The sequence below is a fragment of the Ochotona curzoniae genome, unplaced genomic scaffold (genome assembly GCF_017591425.1).
Source record: "Ochotona curzoniae isolate NIBS_2020 unplaced genomic scaffold, NIBS_Ocur_1.0 scaffold_4505, whole genome shotgun sequence".
NCBI lineage: Eukaryota > Metazoa > Chordata > Mammalia > Lagomorpha > Ochotonidae > Ochotona > Ochotona curzoniae.
The window spans coordinates 51693839-51714944 of record NW_024467118.1 but is presented as its reverse complement, the minus strand read 5'-3'; the positions used below and the strand labels follow the sequence as shown (position 1 = coordinate 51714944).

The 21106-nt window shown below is 37.9% G+C and overlaps 1 protein-coding gene across 1 annotated transcript in view; it reads left to right on the top strand.

Moving 5' to 3' along the window:
* The window catches only part of PCM1 (pericentriolar material 1), an 88374-nt gene that overhangs the window by 29692 nt on the left and 37576 nt on the right, over positions 1–21106 (top strand). The window contains exons 9-22 of the mRNA XM_040966340.1: positions 235–433; positions 3898–4071; positions 4528–4685; positions 4802–5034; positions 8338–8489; positions 8598–8727; positions 9999–10139; positions 10595–10785; positions 12602–12805; positions 14029–14248; positions 14345–14490; positions 14921–15111; positions 16988–17159; positions 17764–18122. Of these exons, the coding sequence (XP_040822274.1) occupies positions 235–433; positions 3898–4071; positions 4528–4685; positions 4802–5034; positions 8338–8489; positions 8598–8727; positions 9999–10139; positions 10595–10785; positions 12602–12805; positions 14029–14248; positions 14345–14490; positions 14921–15111; positions 16988–17159; positions 17764–18122 (2670 nt within the window). The remainder of the gene's footprint in view (positions 1–234; positions 434–3897; positions 4072–4527; positions 4686–4801; positions 5035–8337; positions 8490–8597; positions 8728–9998; positions 10140–10594; positions 10786–12601; positions 12806–14028; positions 14249–14344; positions 14491–14920; positions 15112–16987; positions 17160–17763; positions 18123–21106) is intronic.

The following is a 21106-nucleotide window of genomic DNA, read 5'->3' as shown; positions in this document are numbered from 1 at the left end:
TTCTGCCTTGAGTAAAAATGAGAAAAATCCCTAAAAGAAAGAAGTAAAAATATGTTTTCTGTATGTCTTTTGATATGTTCAAAACAAGTGCTTGGGTGTACCATATCTAAAATTGCAACATAGAGATTTTAAGATGTTAATGACTTTTACCAAGCATACTGTGAATAAGTGTTTCTTGTTGTCATGGTTGCTTATTTATGCTTATTTATGTATGTATGTATTTATTTATTGTAGTTGTGCCTTCTTCAGCATCTCAGAGGAATGGGGACCAGAGAGGTACAACTTCGGCTTCCTCAGCTCCTGCAGGCGGAGCACCGGTTGTCAATGGAGAATCCAATAGTCTTACACCATCTGTTCCTTATCCTGCTGCTTCTCTGGTTTCTCAAAATGAGAGTGAAAATGATGGCCATCTAAATCCAACGGAAAAACTCCAGTAAAATATTTACTTTTTTAGTTCTTATAGATTGGAAATAAATAACGGGGATAATTGGTGTGATTTCTTATGTGTTGAAAATTCTTGGAAAACAATGCTTTAATGATAAATATGCTTAATTGATGTGTATTCCTTGAGATTTTGAAGAGAAATGTGACATAACAGGTAATTTCTGTGAATTTTTTTTTAAGATTTATTTTTTATTTTTATTGCAAAGTCAGATATACAGAGAGAAGAAGAGACAGAGAGGAAAATCTTCCATCCAATGATTCACTCCCCAAGCAGCCACACCGTCCCATGCTGCGCCAATCCAAAGCCAGGAGCCAGGAGCTTTTCTGGGTATCCCACATGGGTGCAGGGTGCCAAGGCTTTGGGCCATCCTCGACTGCTTTCCCAGGCCACAAACAGGGAGCTGGATGGAAAGCGGGACTGCCAGAATTAGAACTGGTGCCCATATGAGATCCTGGTGCATTCAAGGTGAGGACTTTTAGCTGCTAGGCCAATGCACCAGGCCCAAATTTCTGTGAATTTTGAAGTTAACTTTTTTAAAGGACATATTTGTATATCTATTTGAAAGGCAAAATTACAAAGAGAAGGGGAAGGAGTGTTTGGCCCAGTGACATGACAGGCTAATCTTCCAGCCTGAGACACCAGCATCCCATACAGACGCTGGTCTGTGTCCCAGCTGCTCTGCTTCCAATCCAGCGCTCTATTATTGGCCTAGGAGGGCAGTATAGGATGGCTTAAGTTCTTGGGATTCTGCACCCACGTGGATGACCCAGAGAAGGGTCTTGGCTATTAGATAACTCAGCTCTGACCATTGCAGCCATTTGGAAAGTGAACCAGTGGATGGAAGACCTCTCTACCTGTGTTTCTCTGTAAAAATCTGCCTTTCAAATAAAAATAAATACATTTCTGAAAAAAGGAGAGAGAGATTCCCTCTTCCCTGGTTTACTTCTTACGGAGGCAGGAACCAGGAGCTTCTTCTAGATCTCCCTCCTGGATTCAGGGTCCACTCATTCAGGGCCGTCTGCTGCTGCTTTCACGGGCACTTAGCAGGAAGCATGATTAGAAATGGAGCAGGCAGGACTCAGAACTGGCACCCACATGGGATGTGGGATGCTGTCACCACAGACCCACTAAACCACAGTGCCAGCCCCTCTTGTCTTTCAAATACTTTGAAAAATAACCAGGACTAGTTAAAATATTTATGTATTCAAGAGATTAGAACTCTGGGTCAGGGGTGGGAACTTTTATTCTACTATCCAAGGCCCTTTTGGATATTTATACCATCATTCACAGATCATAAAAATTTGTCAATTTAAAGTTACCTTGCTATAGATTTATTGAATTTTGTGTCCTGCCTATGGTTGCCTTGGCTGGGCCTGACCAAATGATTTTCAAGTCTTTATACAGCTTGTGGGCCAGGTTAATTCTCTCTCCTTGTTCTGTAGGAGTGCTGAACAAATAGCTTACCCTTACTAAGCCTGCCTTTCCTTATCTACGAAACATGCCTAATAAATAAAATTTTAATTAGTAGGATAACCAGTTTGCAAAGGTTTATAAAGATTAAAAACCAGTAGCATGATTCCTGGTTCTTGGTCAAAACAAACTTGGGGTGCACATTTATTCTAACAATTACGACACTTAGGATGCCCTCACCCCATATCTTAGATTATGGATTCAAGTCCCAGTTCTGTTGATAATTCTAGCTTCCCTGGTCACCCTGGAAGGCAGCAATTGACTGGTCAATGGTTGGGTCCCTGCTAGCCATGTGGCTGGCATGCCTTGAGTTCCTGATGCCCAGCTTCAGCCTGGCTCATCCCCACCATTGCAGGCTTCAGGACACCAGACCAACAGGAGCTTTCTCTGTCTGAGATAAATAAAGGTAGTAAATTGTTTACTAGTCTTGTGAGGGAGACTCAAAGAAGTGTCCTTTTCTCTTGGGTGTCACAAAGCCGGTAATGAAGATAAAATTTAGTGTAAGGAGCACAAGTTTGTTTTCTTTTCCAGTAGCCAAACAGTAGAAAATCAGGAATTTAGCTCTCAGGTTATCTTAATCTGTCGGGGTCTGAGGAGTCCTGGGTAGAGGGCAGTATAACACTAGGAGGAGGAATAGTCAAAGTTGTTCTGGAAAAAGAATGGTACAGTTCTGCAATTGGGAGCCACCTTCTTTTTGTCTATTTGTGAGCTCTTTGGGCTGTCATCATACTAGTTGTTAACTGTCATGGCATTGGTGGGAGTGTCTGCATGGGATTTGGATTATAATCAAGTTTGATGTTTTCTGGCAGTTGTTCAGGCCATGTTGGGTTTAACTGGTTCTGACCAGTTGGTAAGCCTGAGGAACTAATCACGAGAGAATAGAAACTTGGCCACACAGGCACTTCCCTAGGTAACATGTGTAAATAAATATTAATAAAACTCAACATACTTGCTACTTCTGGTAAAGATCTTTTAGAGCCTTATACATACAGATTGAAACCATTTGTAAATGTTCAATAGTGTATACATAACTGTTTTGCCTGAGAAGTAGTGTTTATTTATTACTTCAGTTTGAAAGAAACTTAGAAATATTTTGACATTAAATTTTCTGCTGGGCCTGGCACATTGGCCTGGTGGCTAAAGTCCCTTGCCTTGCACATGCCGGGATCCCATATGGGCACCAGTTCTAATCCCAGCAGCCCCACTTCCCATACAGCTCCCTGCTTGTGGCCTGGGAAAGCAATCAAAGCCTTGGGACCCTGCACCCACATGGGGGACCTGGAGGAAGTTCCTGGCTCCTGGCTTTGGATTGGTGCAGCACTGGCTGTTGAGGTCACCCAGGGAGTGAATCAATAGATGGAGATCTTCATCTCTGTCTCTCCTCCTCTCTGTATATCTGACTTTGCAGTAAAAATAAATAAATCTTTAAAACTAACATTTTCATGTGCTTAAAATAAACAATCATAATGAATATTTTTATGCTTTTACATTAAAAATTAGAAAATAAAATGGTGATGGGGCCTAGTGGCTAAAGTCCTCACCTTACACACCGGAATCCCATATGGGCACCGGTTTGTGTCCTGGTTGCCCCGCTTCCTATCCAGCCCCCTGCTTGTGGCCTGGGAAAACAGTTGAGGACGGACCAAACCTTGGGACCCTGCACCAGCATGGGAGACCCAGAAGAGCTCCTGGCTCCTGGCTTTGGATGGCTTAGGCTGCAGCCGTTGTGGCTGCTTGAGGAATGAACCAGCAGATGGAAGGTCTTTCTGCATGTCTTCTTCTTTCTGTGTATCTATCTGTCTTTCCAAAAAATAAATTAAAAAATACATTTTTTTTTTTGAGTAAGAAATACTTGAAACTGAACTCACTGCTTTACAGATGATGTCTTGAAAATTTGGGTACATCTAAGCTTTGTACTGGGTGCTATTATGAAAATAGTGTGCTTTAGTTTGCTAATATGAGTTTTATATGTTTTTTATCAGGAAGTTAAATGAAGTTCGAAAGAGACTGAATGAGCTAAGAGAATTAGTTCATTATTATGAACAAACATCAGATATGATGACAGATGCTGTAAACGAAAACACAAAAGACGAAGAAACTGAAGAATCAGAATATGATTCTGAGCATGAAAATTCAGAACCTGTTACTAACATTCGGTGAGAACTTTTTTTTTGTTATTTGCAGTATCTTTATCCAAAAGTGGGAGAAAAATACCTTCATGCAGTAATTATTATTTGCTTTTTCTATTTTTCAGCTTTTATCTGTTAGCTTGATCCTTTGGTCAGTGTTTTCAACTTTGCTAAAGAAAAGCAGGAAGATACTGAGTATAGTCTAGTTAGTAAGTCTGCTGTTAGTCTATACACAAGTAAACAATAAGTGTTTAACTTCACATTTTCTTACAGTATTTTTGATGTAATTTTGATTTTCAGATGTCTTTCTTAAATTTCCAGATATTGTATGCAGAAGTTAATGAGAAGCAGAAGCTGATTATTCATAATTTAAATTTAAGAGGAATAGCTACTTATGGTCTGAGTTTGGAAATACTTGTCACAGCTCTAAAACTAATTTTTCCTTTTTTAACTGTAAATAATTCAGACTGCTTTGTTTTTTAGAAATCCACAGGTAGCTGCTACCTGGAATGAAGTGAACAGCAATAGCAATGTACAGTGTGTTTCCAATAATAGAGATGGGAGATCGGTTAATTCTAATTGTGAAATTAACAACAGATCTGCTGCCAACATAAGGACGATAAACATGCCTCCTCCTTTAGGTATGATTAAGTATATTCACAAATAAGGTTTCCACTTCACTCCTTGTGAAGGAGATTTCATTAATATTCAGGTGTTTAAAACAGTGATTGATATCAGTGTTACTTGTTTTCAGCAGACTGCAGATATAATAGAGGAGAACAGGGGATGCATGTTGCACAAGGTGAAGATGATGACGAAGAGGAAGAGGAAGCAGAAGAGGAGGGAGCCAGTGGAGCTTCATTATCTAGTCACAGGAGCAGTCTGGTTGATGAGCCTCCAGAAGATGCTGAATTTGAGCAGAAGATCAATAGACTTATGGCTGCAAAACAGAAACTGAGGCAGTTACAAGATCTCGTTGCTATGGTGCAGGTAAACACTGCTTTCAGAGAAGTTTTTAGTCTTATTGAAAAGTTATGTGTTTTGGTAATTATGCTAGCACCTATTTATTTTGTATGTTCCAAGTTTAAAGATTTAGTACTGGGCTGGTGCAGTAGCTTAGCAGCTAAAGTCCCTTGCCTTGCACGCCCGGGATCCCATATGGGCGCCAGTTCTAATCCCGGCAGCCCCACTTCCCATACAGCTCCCTGCTTTTGGCCTGGGAAAGCAGTCGAGGACGGCCCAAAGCTTTGGGACCCTGCACACACGGGAGACCCGGAAGAAACTCCTGGCTCCTAGTTTCAAATCAGCTCAACTCCAGCTGTTGCAGCCACTTGGGGAGTGAATCAATAGACGGAACATCTTCCTCTCTGTCTCTCCTCTCTGCAGCTCTGCCTTTCCAATAAAAATAAATAAATGTTTAAAAAAAAGTTTAGTACTTTTCATGCCATTTACATCAGAGATTTAGAAGACTTTTTCTAAGATGATGAGTTAGCTGGCTTTGTGCACTATATGATCTCTGTCGCCTCCTTAATACAGAATCTGCTGTAGATAAACAGGAAACAGATTTGACTGCGCCAACATAACTTAGGGGAAAAAGGCACTGGCTTTATTTTGTATTTGTTTTGCTGATTACCCTGACCTTGTTAAGGTCATTTTAACATTTAAATAGTTAGAGATTGAACAGAAGAGGTGATAGGTACCAGGATTCTACCACTCCCAGAGCCAGAACTTTGAGTGCCCAAGATCAGAGGCTGAGATCATTACAACTTGTAAAAGGCAATCTGGGGCCCAGCATGGTAGCCTAGTGACTAAAGTAAATAATTTTTTTGTAAAAAAATGTGAAATATCACACGTTAAGATAGCCACATATAGAAAACTACAGAAAACTAGGGTTTTTTCTTTTGTCAGAATGAAAAACTTATTTAATTCAGTTTATTTTGAAGTGCTACTTGTTTTAATTTGTTCAAAGGTAAATGTGCTTCTGTTGCCTGTCAGCTCCATTCATATCTTCACTATGAAGAATACAAGTTCTATCTGGATAGGTGTGTTCTATGCTTTTATATCAGCATTTTCCCATTTTAAAACACAAGGTTTTGTTTTGTGGTTCCTTGTGTTTTTATAAATCATGTGATACTCCTGAGTATTATTTTACACTAGATCTTAATTTTATGCAACATCGTATTGATGTATACTTTTATAATTTAATTTTTCACTGCTTCTAGAATATTATAGTGAACATTCTTACACGACATTTTGTATATTTGTATTTTTGAAGAATAAATATAAAGAAGCTACTTTGTCAGGGTTTATGTACTTTTTAACTTTTAAAAATTAGAGACAGAAAACACTCCCATCCACTGGTTCATTCCCCAGATACCTGCAGCCACCTGGGCTGGGCTGGTCCTGAGCTGGGAGCTGGGAAGAGTACGTCTCCCATGCAGGGGAAGGGACCCGTGACCTGGGTTCTCAGTGCTGTGCTCCACTGTCCAGTTAGCAGGAGCTGGAGGTAGGAGGCAGAGCCAGGCGTTGCACGCAGGTACTCTGACGTGGAATACAGGTGTCCTAACTGACTAGGTCACATACCCACACCGGTGCATTTTCATTGTAATAGACGTTTCAGTGCTGGTCCAAAATGACTGTGTTCATTGATGCCCTAATCAATGATTTACGAATGATTCTATTTCCTCTTACTCTCAGTTTCATTTTATTATGTTAATATGCCATTAAATCACATTTAAGAATTAGAAGAATTGGCTTGGGTTTTTTTCCTAAAAAGCTGTTAAGGTGAAAAAGGTAAAAAGACACATCTGTTTACGTATATGCAAACATATATACATAGTCAAATGTGTTTTTGTTTTGTTATGCTTATACAGTAAAACATATCTGTGCAAGGCTACCTAATTAGGAAACATGAACTACATAATGAAGAATAGGAACAACTTTGTGGATTTTTGTTTGTTTGTTTTTACCTTTTGAACTTTAATCTTGACAGTGGACATACAAGAGAACCTAGCTAAAAAAAAATTTCATTTATTTGCTTGAGAGGCATATCTTAGAGAAACAGAGACAGTTTCATTCTCTGATTCCCTCACCAAATGGCTAAAATAGCTTGGTCAGGGCCAAGATAAAGCCAAGTACTGGGAACTCCATCCTGTCTCCCTCATGGGTACAGGGGCCTAAGCAGGTGGGCCATCTTCCTCAACTTTTACCAGGGAACTCGATTGGAAGTATGGCAGGCTGGATTCAATTTGGCCCTTATGAGAGGCCACCGCTGTAGGTGGTGGCCCAAACCTCTACCACAATGCCAGCCCCTACAGCAGGTTCTAAATCAAATAATGGTTTTGTAATTTTTGAACACCATTATATCATGTGTTCTGTGTCCATATGAATCTTTTTTCTCAGATATACTGACCAGAGTGAGAATGATGGGTCAGAAATGACAAATATAGATTTTTCACTTTTTATTGTGTGAAAGTACTTAATAATGCAACTTTTTCTTGATTTCTGGTCCTCCTGTCCATTAGAATGGTGGCTTTAAATTAATGCATCTTTAAATTAATGCAAAGACCAAAATGACACCATCAAAATTTTAAATTGATTAGAAGGTTATGTAATTAAGAGTCAATGCTAACTCATCATGGTTTTAATTACAAAGATATTTCTAAATGTAAAAACACCAACTAAAATCATTAGACAAAGCATGAGTAAATATGTCTGTAGAGTTAAGTATTTTTAGGGAAAGAGAGTTCTTCCCCATCTCTCTCCCCATTGTGTCATTTACATTGATTTCAACCGATAACATGGATCTGCAGGTGGTAAAGCAGGAACATTGCTATTTTTTCCTGTAGTCATGATAGATTTTGAGGTGTTTATAGTCTTAGTGTCACATGTATTGTAAGTGTTGGTACTTACTTGACAAATCCAAAGATCGCAGTGAGAAAATAAGGTAGTTATTAGGGTAAGAGTGAGAGGTGAGCTCCACTAGTACAGTTAGCTTCTTCATATTTTCCAGGAAGCTGATGTTTATATCCAGCATCTGGCCAGAATAAAAAAAGACAGTTTTTGTTATCACTGAGTAGTTGATAACTTGGAACTGAAGTGTGCTCATTTTAGTTTTAATACCTTCATTTCTAGCCATGACTAGAGGTTGAATTTCAGTTTTTTACAGAAATCATATGCTGCTGCTACTGCCTTAATCTTTTGTGTGATGTAAATTTTACAGCCTAATGTTATTTCTTTATTAAGATACAGGTTGTATAATCCAAATGTTTTAATATAATGATGCTGTTTTAGGAGGATGAAACAGCTCAAGGAGCTATCTCTGCCAATACTTCAAATGTGGATGACTTTTACCCAGCAGAAGAAGACACCAAGCACAATTCCAATAACACCAGAGGAAATGCCAACAACACACAGAAAGATGCTGGAGCAAATGAAAAGGCCAGGTATATTGAGCTTTAGGCTTTCATTTAATAAAAACTAGGTGATGTATTGTGTTGTGCTAGATGCTGTCATCAGATTTCATTGGCAATATAATATCAACTTCATTATAGAGAGAAATTTTATGAGGCTAAACTGCAGCAGCAACAGAGAGAACTAAAGCAGTTGCAGGAAGAAAGAAAGAAACTCATTGAGATTCAAGAAAAAATTCAAGCACTACAAAAGGCATGTCCTGACCTACAGGTAGGTAGATTTCTTTCTTTCAATTTGACTAAACAAACTTGATGTCACCTGAAAGTACCATGTCTTTTGACTGTAGTGACAGATTTATAATTTTATAATGGATGAAGTGAATAGTCTACAGAAATGTTTTTAGGGGGCTATCTTGCTTGTAAATTTCCTAGAGCAAAGATTGCACACAGAAACTGAGTCATCATCAATAATTTATTTATTAAGATTTATTTTATTTCAAAGAGTTACAGGGAGGGAGAAAGGAACACAGATGGGTCTTCCATCCACTGATTCATTCCGCAGATTGTCAGCAATGACTAGGGCTGAACCAGGCCAAAGCCAAGAGCTAGAATCAGTATGTGGGTGCAGGCGCCCAAGTGGGCCATCTTCAGCTGTTTTTTTCTGCCTTTAGCAGGAAGCTGGATTAGAAGTAGAACACCTGGTACACAAACAGGAGCACATAGTGGTTGCCAGTGTTGCAATCGGAAGCTTACCACACTATGCCACAGTGCTGGCCCACATTCTTCTACTTTTTGAATTAGCTAGCTGTAGATTGAGGATATGTCTAACACTTTTTAAAATGTTATGATTTGAACTTATGCACTCACAGATCAGCACCTCCATCTTTTTTTTTCCAAAATTACATAACAAGTGCCGTACATTATCATACATTGTTAAGGAACATTAATGGGTATAGTGTGTATATTGCATATATATACTTTTGCTTAATTACTAGTAACAAATTATATGGGTTTTTGAGATTGAACAGAGTTTAAGCTATCTTTGACTATGTATGATATTCAGGTGAAGGACTAGTATAGGAAGAAAAGAACAATTCTTTTTTATTTCCTTATTTAAAAAAAATTTTTTTTCCCTTATTGGTTAGTTTTGTTCTTTAGATGTTTTTTTTTTTTTTGTCAGAAGTTAAAAACATCAAAGTACATGTGGCTAAATTAAGCATTGATTTTCCATAATCTTGCTTTACCACTTTAATTTAATTCAGTTTTTCCTTATCCCAAATGTAAGTAATGTCCAGAGGAGTCTATGCCAGGGTCGGATTAATAATAATAAGTCTTAATGTATGTTGTGTCTGGTGTTCCTCAGGGTTACTATTTATCACCTTTAGCCTCTTTCCATTGATTGTACTTTTGGATGATGTTGGCAGTTGTTCTCTGGTAATATCAAAATATGGCGTTAGGGTCTAGAGAAATAAAATTGTACTTATTTAATTAATGTAATTTGTTTTAATACCACATAATAGTTTTTAAACCATTTTTTTTTAGCTGTCAGCTTCTAGTGTGGGTAATTGTCCCACAAAAAAATACATGCCAGCTGTTACTTCAACACCAATTGTTAATGAAAATGAGACCAGTATAAATAAATCTGGCTTTGAGGCTGAAGATTCTTCAGTAGGAGATAATGAGGTATGTTGCTATGTTGATATTAAGTTCTACTGTAAGAACGGAAACAAATTTAAATGTGTTTTTAAACAATAGTTTTATGTGTCTTAGCTGGGGAATAACTTTTTTCTATTGGAAGGTATGTTGGGATTTTTCCTAAACAGCAATACACTTGATAAAATTATATAGAAGGGGCAGCAAATAGTAATCATTTTAGTTAGAACGATGTGGCATTTTATTAAACTTTGGTAAGAAAATAATAGAACTCTTCTGAATAGCTTGTATTTATTTGCGTGCTACTTACATCCATTAAGAATTTGTGATTGCTTAATTCTTTCTTATTCACTGAAAATATTATTTTAACCTTCATGAATATCTTAGTATAAAAGAATAAAATGAGATTGGAAAGCTTTGTTGGTATTGATAATAGACTAATACAAATTCAAGTATTTACTTGACTCTGAGTTTTTAAAAAACAGCTGTGGTCAGAAATGAGAAGACATGAAATGTTAAGGGAAGAACTGCGGCAGAGAAGAAAACAGCTCGAAGCTCTGATGGCTGAGCATCAGAGGAGGCAAGGTCTAGCTGAAACCACATCTCCAGTGGCTGTGTCATTGAGAAGTGATGGATCAGAGAATGTGTGTACTCCTCAGCAAAGTAGAACAGAGAAGTAAGAATGTTGTGTAAATCTCTTAATGTATACAAATGTGTATATAGATAGATCTATTTATATAATCTACCTAAAACATGTATACAAGGCAGCCACTCTTCCCTTTGTACCACAGCACAAAACTAGTTCAGTGAGGCTCATGTTTAAGTAAGATTTTTGTGACCCAATATAACTGAATCCGGGCACTTGCTGTTCTTGCTTTTCTTTCTTTTTTTTTTTTTTTTAAAGATTTATTTATTTTTATTACAAAGTCAGATATACAGAGAAGAGGAGAGACAGAGTTCCTTTCGTCCGATGATTCAATCCCCAAGTGAGCACAACGTCTGGTGCTGCGCCAATCCAAAGCCAGGATCCAGGAACTTCTTCCGGGTCTCCCACACGGGTGCAGGGTCCCAAGGCTTTGGGCCGTCCTCGACTGCTTTCCCAGGCCACAAGCAGGGAGCTGAATGGGAAGCGGACTGTTGGGATTAGAACCGACGCCCATATGGGATCCTGGCTCATTCAAGGCGAGGACTTTAGCCACTAGGCTATCACGCTGCTGGCCCTGTTCTGACTTTTCATAGCTTTTTATATACTCTCCTATTATATTAGTGTGATATTTGTCCAGTGGCAATACAGAGTTTCTTGTGTTTATAACCTTACATTTTTAGTTAACATTGAAACTTATTAAAAGAATAGGAGAATATTTTGTAATGTTTTGTGTTAGACCAGAAATAGCCCTTTTCTGGTATATTGTATACTGTTTGTATGGTTTCTAAGACTCTTAAAAACATTTTATTGAATAATAGTTTGTTTGAAATTTCATGTTTAGATTATTGCTCATCTGTTAGATCAGTTAAGCTATGTGGTGATATTTTGATCTAAAATGATGAGGTTCACATTTATTGTAATTTTAACTTTCCATGTTCTACGATGATGTTTCTAGAACATTATATGAAGTCTCACTGTCTTAGAATTCTTTCTGTTTTTGGAGGAATTTCAATATATATCTTATTAATCAAATGGTATTTCAATCTGTTGTAGCTTTTGTACATCTATTTTATTTGGGGAAGAGGATGAATTTTCTTTTTCCTTTTTATTATTTATTGGTTAAAGATTTACTTCTTTGAAAGAGCAATAGAGTGAGATGCATAGAAATCTCCCATCTGCTGTTTCACTCCCCAAATGGCCTGAATAAAGCAGCCAGGTCTGGACCAGGTCAGAGCCAATAGCCAGCAGTTCTAAGTATTGAGCCATCTTCTGTTGCTTTCCTAGGCACATTAGCAGGAAACAATACTGTGATATAGGTTGCTGGCCTTGAAAGCATTGGCTTAATCTACCATTCCACAATCGAAGTCCCCTACTTACCTGTTATTTTACGGGGTTCTGGCTTCAGAACCATGCATCTGGGATTGTGGTTTCCGTTAGGATAACTATTCAGTTTTGGTAGCTCTTCAGAACAAATTCAATTGATGGGTCCAGCTGCAGCCATTGCAGACGTTTGTGGGAGCAAAGCAACAGATATAAGACTTTTCTCTCTTTCTCCTAATCTCTCTGGAATGCTTGCTTTTTAAATCAATGATTGAGTAAATCTCTCTCTTTTTTTTACATCAAAATATATGTTTTTTTTTTTTAAATACATGTTTTTCATGAGTTTTAAGAGGATCTGTCATATGCCTAGATCCAGAATTTTTTTTTTTCCTCAGAGTAGATTTATATTTTTATTCCATTTTCCACAAACTTTCTGAAGTACCTTGGTTTAGTTGTTGAATTTAATAAGTGGCAAAGTATTTAGTTCATCTGCAGAATGACATCTTGTATAATTCTTAATCACTAGAACAATGGCAACTTGGGGAGGTTCCACCCAGTGTGCACTAGATGAAGAAGGGGAGGAAGATGGATACCTTTCTGAAGGTGTTGTTCGGACAGATGAAGAGGAGGAGGAAGAAGAACAAGATGCCAGTTCCAACGATAACTTTACTGTGTATCCTCCCAATAGTGTCGACCATAATTCCTATAATGTAAAGGAACCTAAAAATAGGTTAGTTGCAGTGTTTTACTGTTTTGGTTGATTTCTTTCTGTACCAGGAAGTCCTGCAGTTCTTCTATCCAAATGTCATATAATTCAGTTCACTTAAGATAGTAGTCAGAAGTAGTTAACACCTTACAAGTAAAGGGGTCCAGTTCTGTTGATTGCCTTCACTGCAGATGCCAGTTGCAGGTGCCCCGTTTAAGTTTGATTTGACCATATGTTTGGGAAATCTCATTACCCCTTTTGAGGTTTGATAATTCACAGTAGCACTTGATGTCTACTTTTTATTATAGAACATCCAGTTCAATAACAACAAAATAAAAAATGTGTGTAGCACAGTGTATGAGGTGGGTATGTATGTAGAGCTTCATGCTATCCTTGGTCATACTACTCTCCCAACAGAGATGTGTTCCAGGCTGAAAGCTCTTGGAGGTCTGTGGTTAAAGACTTTTAGGGAAGTTTAAATATATAGACTTGATTAATAAATCATTGGCCACTGGTGACAGGATTCATTCTCTGGCCTCTCTCCCTTTTTGGGAGCCCAGGGAGATGGATCTAAAAGTCACAACCCTCAAATAATCTTACTGGTTTTTCTGGTGATGATACTCTGTTGTAAAGCCAATTAGGGTCCCTCCAAGAATTCCCCTCATCAGCAGGACCTGAAGTGTGATTCTAATGGGCTTGTTTGGAATAACAGAAAACACTGTCACAGGCAAGATTCCTAGGGTTTAGGAGCCCTGCTATGAGCAGGGACCAAGACTGGATACATTTTTTATTGTATCACCAGAGTAAGTTGCCCGACTGAATCAGGATTAATATGCACACTTTCGTCTTTGCTGATGCTTTGTGCATTAAGCAAAAGTAAAACTTGAAGATAGTGAAAAAAGATTTGTTACTAGTGAAAAACTTTATTAATGTAATAAGGTTCAATAGACATAATTCCATTTAGTAATGTAATAGGATGTGGGTAAACTTAAAAGAATGAAAAATGGAGACATGGTTGTATAATAGTGATTTTTCAGAATAGAGATTTATATAAGCTGTTGAATAAAAACATGAAAGTGACAGTTGTCCAAGGTTAGAAGTTTAGAATTTTCATCTCTATCATATTTTGTAATTGCTTTGACCTTTAAACAATAGTAACTCAAAGACCAGGTAATCAGGATTTATTGTCATATTTTTAAAACTAACTCATTGCATATAATAATTTAATGCTTTTAATCTTACATTAGATGGAAGAACAATCGGCCCTTTTCAGCAGATGGAAATTATCGTCCCTTAGCCAAGACACGGCAGCAGAATATCAGCACGCAGCGGCAAGAGAATCTCCGTTGGGTGTCAGAGCTGTCTTATGTAGAAGAGAAAGAACAGTGGCAGGAACAAATTAATCAGCTGAAAAAACAGCTCGAGTTCAGTGTCAATATTTGTCAGACTTTGATGCAAGACCAGCAGGTAAAATTTACTGTGAAAGTAAAATTTTCTCTTCATTTTTGAAGCAGTTTTTTCTTCAATCATCAATAACTGTTATCCAAAATTTTCTTTCAATAGACTCTGTCTTGTCTGCTACAAACTCTTCTGACAGGTCCTTACAGTGTAATGCCCAGTAATGTTGCTTCTCCTCAAGTACACCTTATAATGCACCAGTTAAACCAGTGCTATACTCAGCTAACATGGCAGCAGAATAATGTTCAGAGGTAATCTTTCTTCTTTGAAGTGTGCAAACTATGTAGGAATACTAATACTCAGATATTTATTATCACATGAGAATTGTATAAGATGTGATTTGTCTAACGTCCTTGTATCATACTGTGAACTGGACTTTGCTTAAAAAAATACTTATATCATTCAGTTATATACTTACATTGTTTGAATTATGTAGCATATAAATTATACTTTAGTGAATAAATCTATAAATAGTTATTTTCTTATATTGATTATCTGACAGAAAAGCTAAATTCAGTATTTGTTTCAAAGGCTACACTATTAAATTAAGCTTCATTGGTAATGCTGTGTGTGAGAATGATCAGTCTATTCTATATGTTATTAAGTCATTGTATATTCTGTCTGAGTGCACTTGTTATACATGATAATGTAATTGCTTTTTAAAATCACTTATTTTTGTAGGTTAAAACAAATGTTAAATGAGCTTATGCACCAGCAGAATCAGCACCCCGAGAAGCGTGGAAGCAAAGATGGAGGCAGCAGTGTACCACATCCTCCTTCACCCAGTTTATTTTGTCCTTTCAGTTTTCCAGCACAGCCTGTAAATCTATTTAATTTACCTGGGTTTACTAACTTTCCATCGTTTACACCAGGTAGGTGACTAAAAACATAAAGGGAAAATATATAAATACATACAGTTTCTGGACTTTAACATCCTCTTAGAATGGCAGTTACAAGCCTTGTACATTGTTTTTGTATTGGAAATTTAAGCTTAATAATATCACTGCTTACAAAATTACTAAAAATGGCTGCTTCATTTGTGTTTGAGGAGAAAGGGAATTAACCTAGCAAGTGGGTGTTATATATTAGGTGCTGTGTAAAACATTAGAAAACTAAAGGCCTGGTGCAGTAGCCTAGTGGCTTAAATCTGTGCCTTGCATCTACCAGTATCCCATATGGGCACCAGTTTATATCCTGGCTGATTCACTTCCCATCCAGCTCCTAGCTTGTGGCCTGGGAAAGCCTTGGGACCCTGCACCCACATGGGAGACCCAGAAGAGCTCCTTACAAGCCAGCTCCAACCTGTTGCAGTCACTGGGGAGGGAATCAGTGGACGGAAGGCCTTTCTCTCTGTGTCTCCCTCTCTCTGTATATCTGCCTTTCTAATAAAAAATAAAGTAAGTCTTAAAAAAAAAAACACTTTAGAATATAGGTGAATAATACAGCACATTTCCAGACAGGTTTTGTTTTTATTTGAGAGACAGAGAGCTGTCTGCTGACGCACCAAGTGACTGCAGCAGCTGCAGCTGAGTCAGGCCAAAGCTGAGAGCTGGAGCCGAGTCAGATCCCATGGAGATCACAACAGTCATGCCTCGGGCCATTCTGCGCTGTCATTCCACAAGCTGGAGTTTACAATGCAAGAACTGGGCATCCCCAGCTACTCTGATAGGGGATGTGGGCATCTTAACAGGTAGTTTAACCATTAAGCTCAACCCCCCTTGTCCCAGGGGTACCATGTCGTATTATAGAGATAAGCTGCTAGACTTAAAGGTGAATTCATTGAGCTAAGGCTTTTTAAAAAAAAATTTTATGTGCTCATTATGTGCGAGACATATAAACACTATGTTAGTTACTGGAGTTCAGGGATGATTAAGACTAATTCTGTAAGAATTTCAGAGTCTAGTGAGAAAGATGAGAATACCAATCAATTTTTACAGTGGAATGCTATGGATGCTATAGTTAATGAAAAATGCTTGGAAAGTGGTGGTAATCCAGTAACTCCAGAAATGTTGTTATCTAAATTAAAAAATGAAAAACATTTTTCTCTAACAGGCAGGCTTTCTTATCAATGGAACCATGAGAAAATGAAATGGTGTAATCCCTTGGTGAATTTGGTTGTAGTTAAGTGGGCTAGTTGTGTAGTTTCAGGGTAAGGAGAGAGTAATTCATTTGGCTGAAGAATAATGACACTTTCTGTGATGTGCAAAGACATTTGGGGTTTTTAATTTTGTTTTGTAATGATGCACACACTATTGCAGAGTATCTTCCAGTCGCCAGCCATCAGGCATACTGGGACTGGAATGGGTGGCTCTGCAGCTTCACTCTCATCCTGCTCCTGAAGCTAGTGGAGCACTGGTCACTCCAAATGTGATTTGAGGAGAATAAGCTTAGGTTTTATATTGCAGACAAAATGGGGCCATTGCAGGACTCTGAACAGGAGGGACAATGTGAATTCAGTGTGGTCTCTCACTTGGGTAATGGCCTAACTGCTTGAACCATCACTGGTGCTTCCCAGGGAGAGCTTTAGCAAGAAGCTGGAATCAGAAACAGAGCCAGGACTCATTAAGCCCAGGCCCTCCTGAATTTTATGTGTGTCCCAGGGGACATCAGTGCCTACCTCCGACAGTCCTCCCTTTGCAGGAATTTTAAGTCAGTGGCTTTAAAAATTCTAAGAAAATTTAAACTGTTGTTTAATTTCATTTTAAGTCTAAAGGTATTGTTCTCTTACTCATTGCTTTTGTTTGACAGGTATGAATTTCAGCCCTTTATTTCCTTCTAATTTTGGAGATTTCGCGCAGAATATTTCTACACCTGCCCAACAGCAGCAGCCTTTAGCCCAGAATCCTTCGGGGAAAACAGAGTATATGGCTTTTCCAAAACCTTTTGAAAGCAGCTCCTCAGTTGGAGCAGAAAAACAAAGGTACCTTAAGTAGGATAACTTACTGTTTTAAGGAATCCTAAAGAACTGTTTAACTTTATTTTGCTTATTTTCTCCCATACTTAGATGAATACGAATACCTAATTAAGTAGTAAGGGATGCCAGTGTTGAACAGATAAAATTTGGGAAATTACACCTGGCCAGAAAAGCTGGATTATGCTTAGTGGAAAGAGAATTAAAGTATTGTTAGAATGGCCGGTTGATTTCACCAGTTGTGGTTCTTTTCGGACTGCTTTAGGTGACACAGAGCATTGCATGCTCACAGTTGCTCTCCTGCAGATCTTTCTTAACCTCCAACTTGTATGTCCCATTCTCCCTTGGCTTTTATTTCCCTCTGTGTTCTATTGTGAGTTTTAGATCTTTATTTCTAACTTTTTCCAGTTAAAAAAAGCAGTTTAATGATAATAATTCAAAGTGATTTGATATATCAACCTGTGTTCTATTTCCTATTTGATATATATTTTTGTAAAATATTTTATGAGTTGTTGACAGTCTTAGTCATCTAAATCAGTTCCATAAACTATATCTTGAATTTTTAGTAAATTGAGTTTCTAATTATTATTTTAAAAATACTTGTTTTCATAAGGAGTCAAAAGCAGTCAGAAGAAGAAATGGAAAACAGTAGGACACCATGGTTGTGTGATCAAGAAAGGGAAGTAGAAAAACCATTTATTAAGACTGGGTTTGCAGTGCCTGTCGAGAAAGCTACCAATAGTAACCGCAAAAGTCAATTGGATACAAGCAGGAGAAGACACCAGTTTGATGAAGAGTCATTGGAAAGCTTTAGCAGCATGCCTGACCCAGTAGATCCAACAACAGTAACCAAGACTTTCAAAACGAGAAAAGTATCGGCACAGGCCAGCCTAGCATCTAAAGATAGAACTCCCAAGTCGAAGAGTAAGAAGAGGAATTCTGCTCAGCTCAAAAGCAGAGCTAAAAGTATTGGTAAGTAGTAGTATTTAATTTCAGTATGGTTAGATGTGCTAGCATTTTTTAGGCCTGTCACAGTCATTTTTGGTTAATTTTCTGATTTCCAAATGTAAATATTTTAAATCATGGCATTCTTTTTTACATTTTTTCAAGTTTCTTGTTTCCTTTGTATGTGACAACTATGAGCTCAGAAGGTATTATCCAAATTTTATAGGTTACTGGAAAATTGTCAGAATTCCTAAGTTTTGCTGTTTCGTTTATTATTTTATCTTGTACTACATCCAACTTTAAAATTTTATTGTATTACATTTATTTTATTTGAAAGTCAAACATAGAGAGGGAGACAGGGAGCGCGTGCATGCTTCTGTCTGCAGATTAATACCGGTAGTGCCACAAGCCGCACCAGGTGCCATTGGCTTCTTCCGAGTCTCGCAGGCTCTTTGGCCTTCTTACACTAACTTTCCCAGGCCATTGGTAGGACACTGAGTCAGAAATGGAGGAGCTGAGACACAAAGTTGCAGCCGTTTGGGAGGCTGGTATCAAGGGCAGCAGGTTTTACCACTACACCATGATGCTGGGCCTGCATCTACGTCTTTAATGATTTCTCCTCAGTTTTTTGGAAGGGTCATTTAAGGGAATGAGGACTTCTAAATACTTACAACTTTTGATATCATTTAAAACAGGTTTGCTTTTAGCCCTTTAATGACTAAATCCACATCTTATTGAATCTTGCCATTTAGTATCATATTAAAGTTCTCTTTAGTGTTAGCTTCATACCTCTACGAGAGGTAAACGCATACCTCTTAAAAAATAGGTTTCCTGATGTTTGAAAAATGTACTGAGTTTGATATCGGGTTTAAATATTTTATAAGCAAATTCTGGAATATTAGAATTGATGAAAATCTTTTCAGTTAGCAACAGCTGAATTTGGGCTATGACCTAGAGAGGTTGCTTTGTGTATAAGGAGCTAACACTTTTGTGCTTAGCAATATAGTATTCTAGGCCTTTGGTAAAGAAAATTTGAAAGAAAAATCACTGCATCCTGCCAACACTGTCATAATATATACAGGTGTAGTAGAACTGCTGATGAATCTTTTAGTGAAAAATAAACTTTGGCAAGCAAGTAGAACTTTAGCAGCATTCATTTCTGAACCCTTTTTTTGGTGATGAAACTCTTGAAAACTATGGATATATAGAATGCTTGCTCATTTCTATCATTTAAAGGATTTGTAAAGCCCTTGATTTCTCTTCCCTGCCTGTAAGAGAAGAATCTGTTTGATGGTTAAATGAGCAGATTTGTACAGGGTGATGACATTTTTTTCTCAGCATACATAGTTTCATCCTTGAAATCAGTTTTCCTGTTGTAAAAGTTAATTACTTTGTAAATAACCAGTGACCTGAAACCATTCAGATAAGTGCTTAGATTTTCTCCAGAATTATTCTTGGTGATGGTTGGGAGAGTGGGTGTGGCTTCTCCCTTTGTGTCTCCCCTTCCCCCAGATACAGGAAGGAAAAAAGAATGTGGAAACAATGGTCTTACCCACTTTCCTGTAGCCCTTGACCCTTTGCTAATCAACTATGTAAAGATCATAAAAAATTTTAAGTATTTATCAATAATTTTGAGACTGCCCCTTTGGATAACTAAATTTTTATACCCTTTTGCCTTGCCTATCCAAAGATTTTTTCTGTCACATGACTAAGTAGAGACTAATATTTCATCTTCCAACATTCTCTCATTCAACTAGAAGTATGCCAGGGCAATGCTTCTGAAACTGTTTCACATGCACTTCCTTGAGAATCTTCTTTAAGTGCAGGTTCTAATTCAACCATAACTGTAATAACCAGAGCAGAGCCGGTCCAGAGCCAGCAGCTTCTTCCAGGTCTCCCACATGAGTGAAGAGGCCAAGCACCTTGGTGGTCCTCTGCTACTTTCCCAAGCACATTAACAGGGAGTAGGTTTGGAAGTGAAGCAGATGAGACTCGAGCTGGTGCCTCTATGGGATGTCGGTGCCTCTGTGGGATGTCCGTGCCCCTGCTACACCATCGCACCAGCCCCAAGAAGCCTGCATTTCTAGCAGTTTCATATGCTGGCAATACTGACTTATAGACTACACATTAAAAAAAAATTTTTTTTGAAGATTTATTTATTTTTTATTAGAAAATTAGATATACAGAGGGGAAGATCTTCCATCCACTGATTCACTCACCAAGTAGCTGCAGTGGCCGGAGTTAAGCCAGTCTGAAGCCAGAAGCCAGGAGCTTTCTCTGAGTCTCCTACAATGAGTGCAGGGTCCCAAGTCTCTGGGCCATCTTCCACTGCTTTCCCAAGGCACAGGCAGGGAGTTGGATGGGAAGCGGGGCTGCCGGGATTAGAACCCGCACTCATATGGGATCCCGGGCTTGTAAGGCAGGGACTTTTGCCGCTAGGCTACCACAATGGGCCCTAGTCTACACTTTAAGTAGCAATAAGTTAGGAGGCTTTGGTCAGTTTGTGACCATGTCTCCCAAACCTTAGAAATACTGGTATATTAGTATGTTTTTGAAATGCCTTCATTCTGCAAAATTGCTATTCCTTAAATATAAATCAGCTTTTTAAATTTATGGCAAAGCTTGACTTTCTAGTCTTTGTGCTGTATTTCTTGATATTTTGGCATAAAAATGCCTTTTGGAAACCTACATTGATATTTGTTCAACAGCAATTCAAGACCCTGTATTACCAGAGTTGATAATAAAATAAAACCATATGAGGGTATATCAAAGTTTATACTAAATCCAATTTAAGGAATGAATTTGTTTTTCTGCTAATTTTGAAAGCCATGTGTAATTTTTTCCTAATGGACATTTTCCATATGCTGTGTTTTTTGTACCCAAAAAAAGTTTTGCCCCCTAAAAAGTCATACTTTTCTTCCCATTTTTTCATTAACTTTTTGAAAAATCCTTGTTAATAACAGTCAACTTGCAGTGGAATCAAATTACTCAACAGAATCCTTGCTACTCCA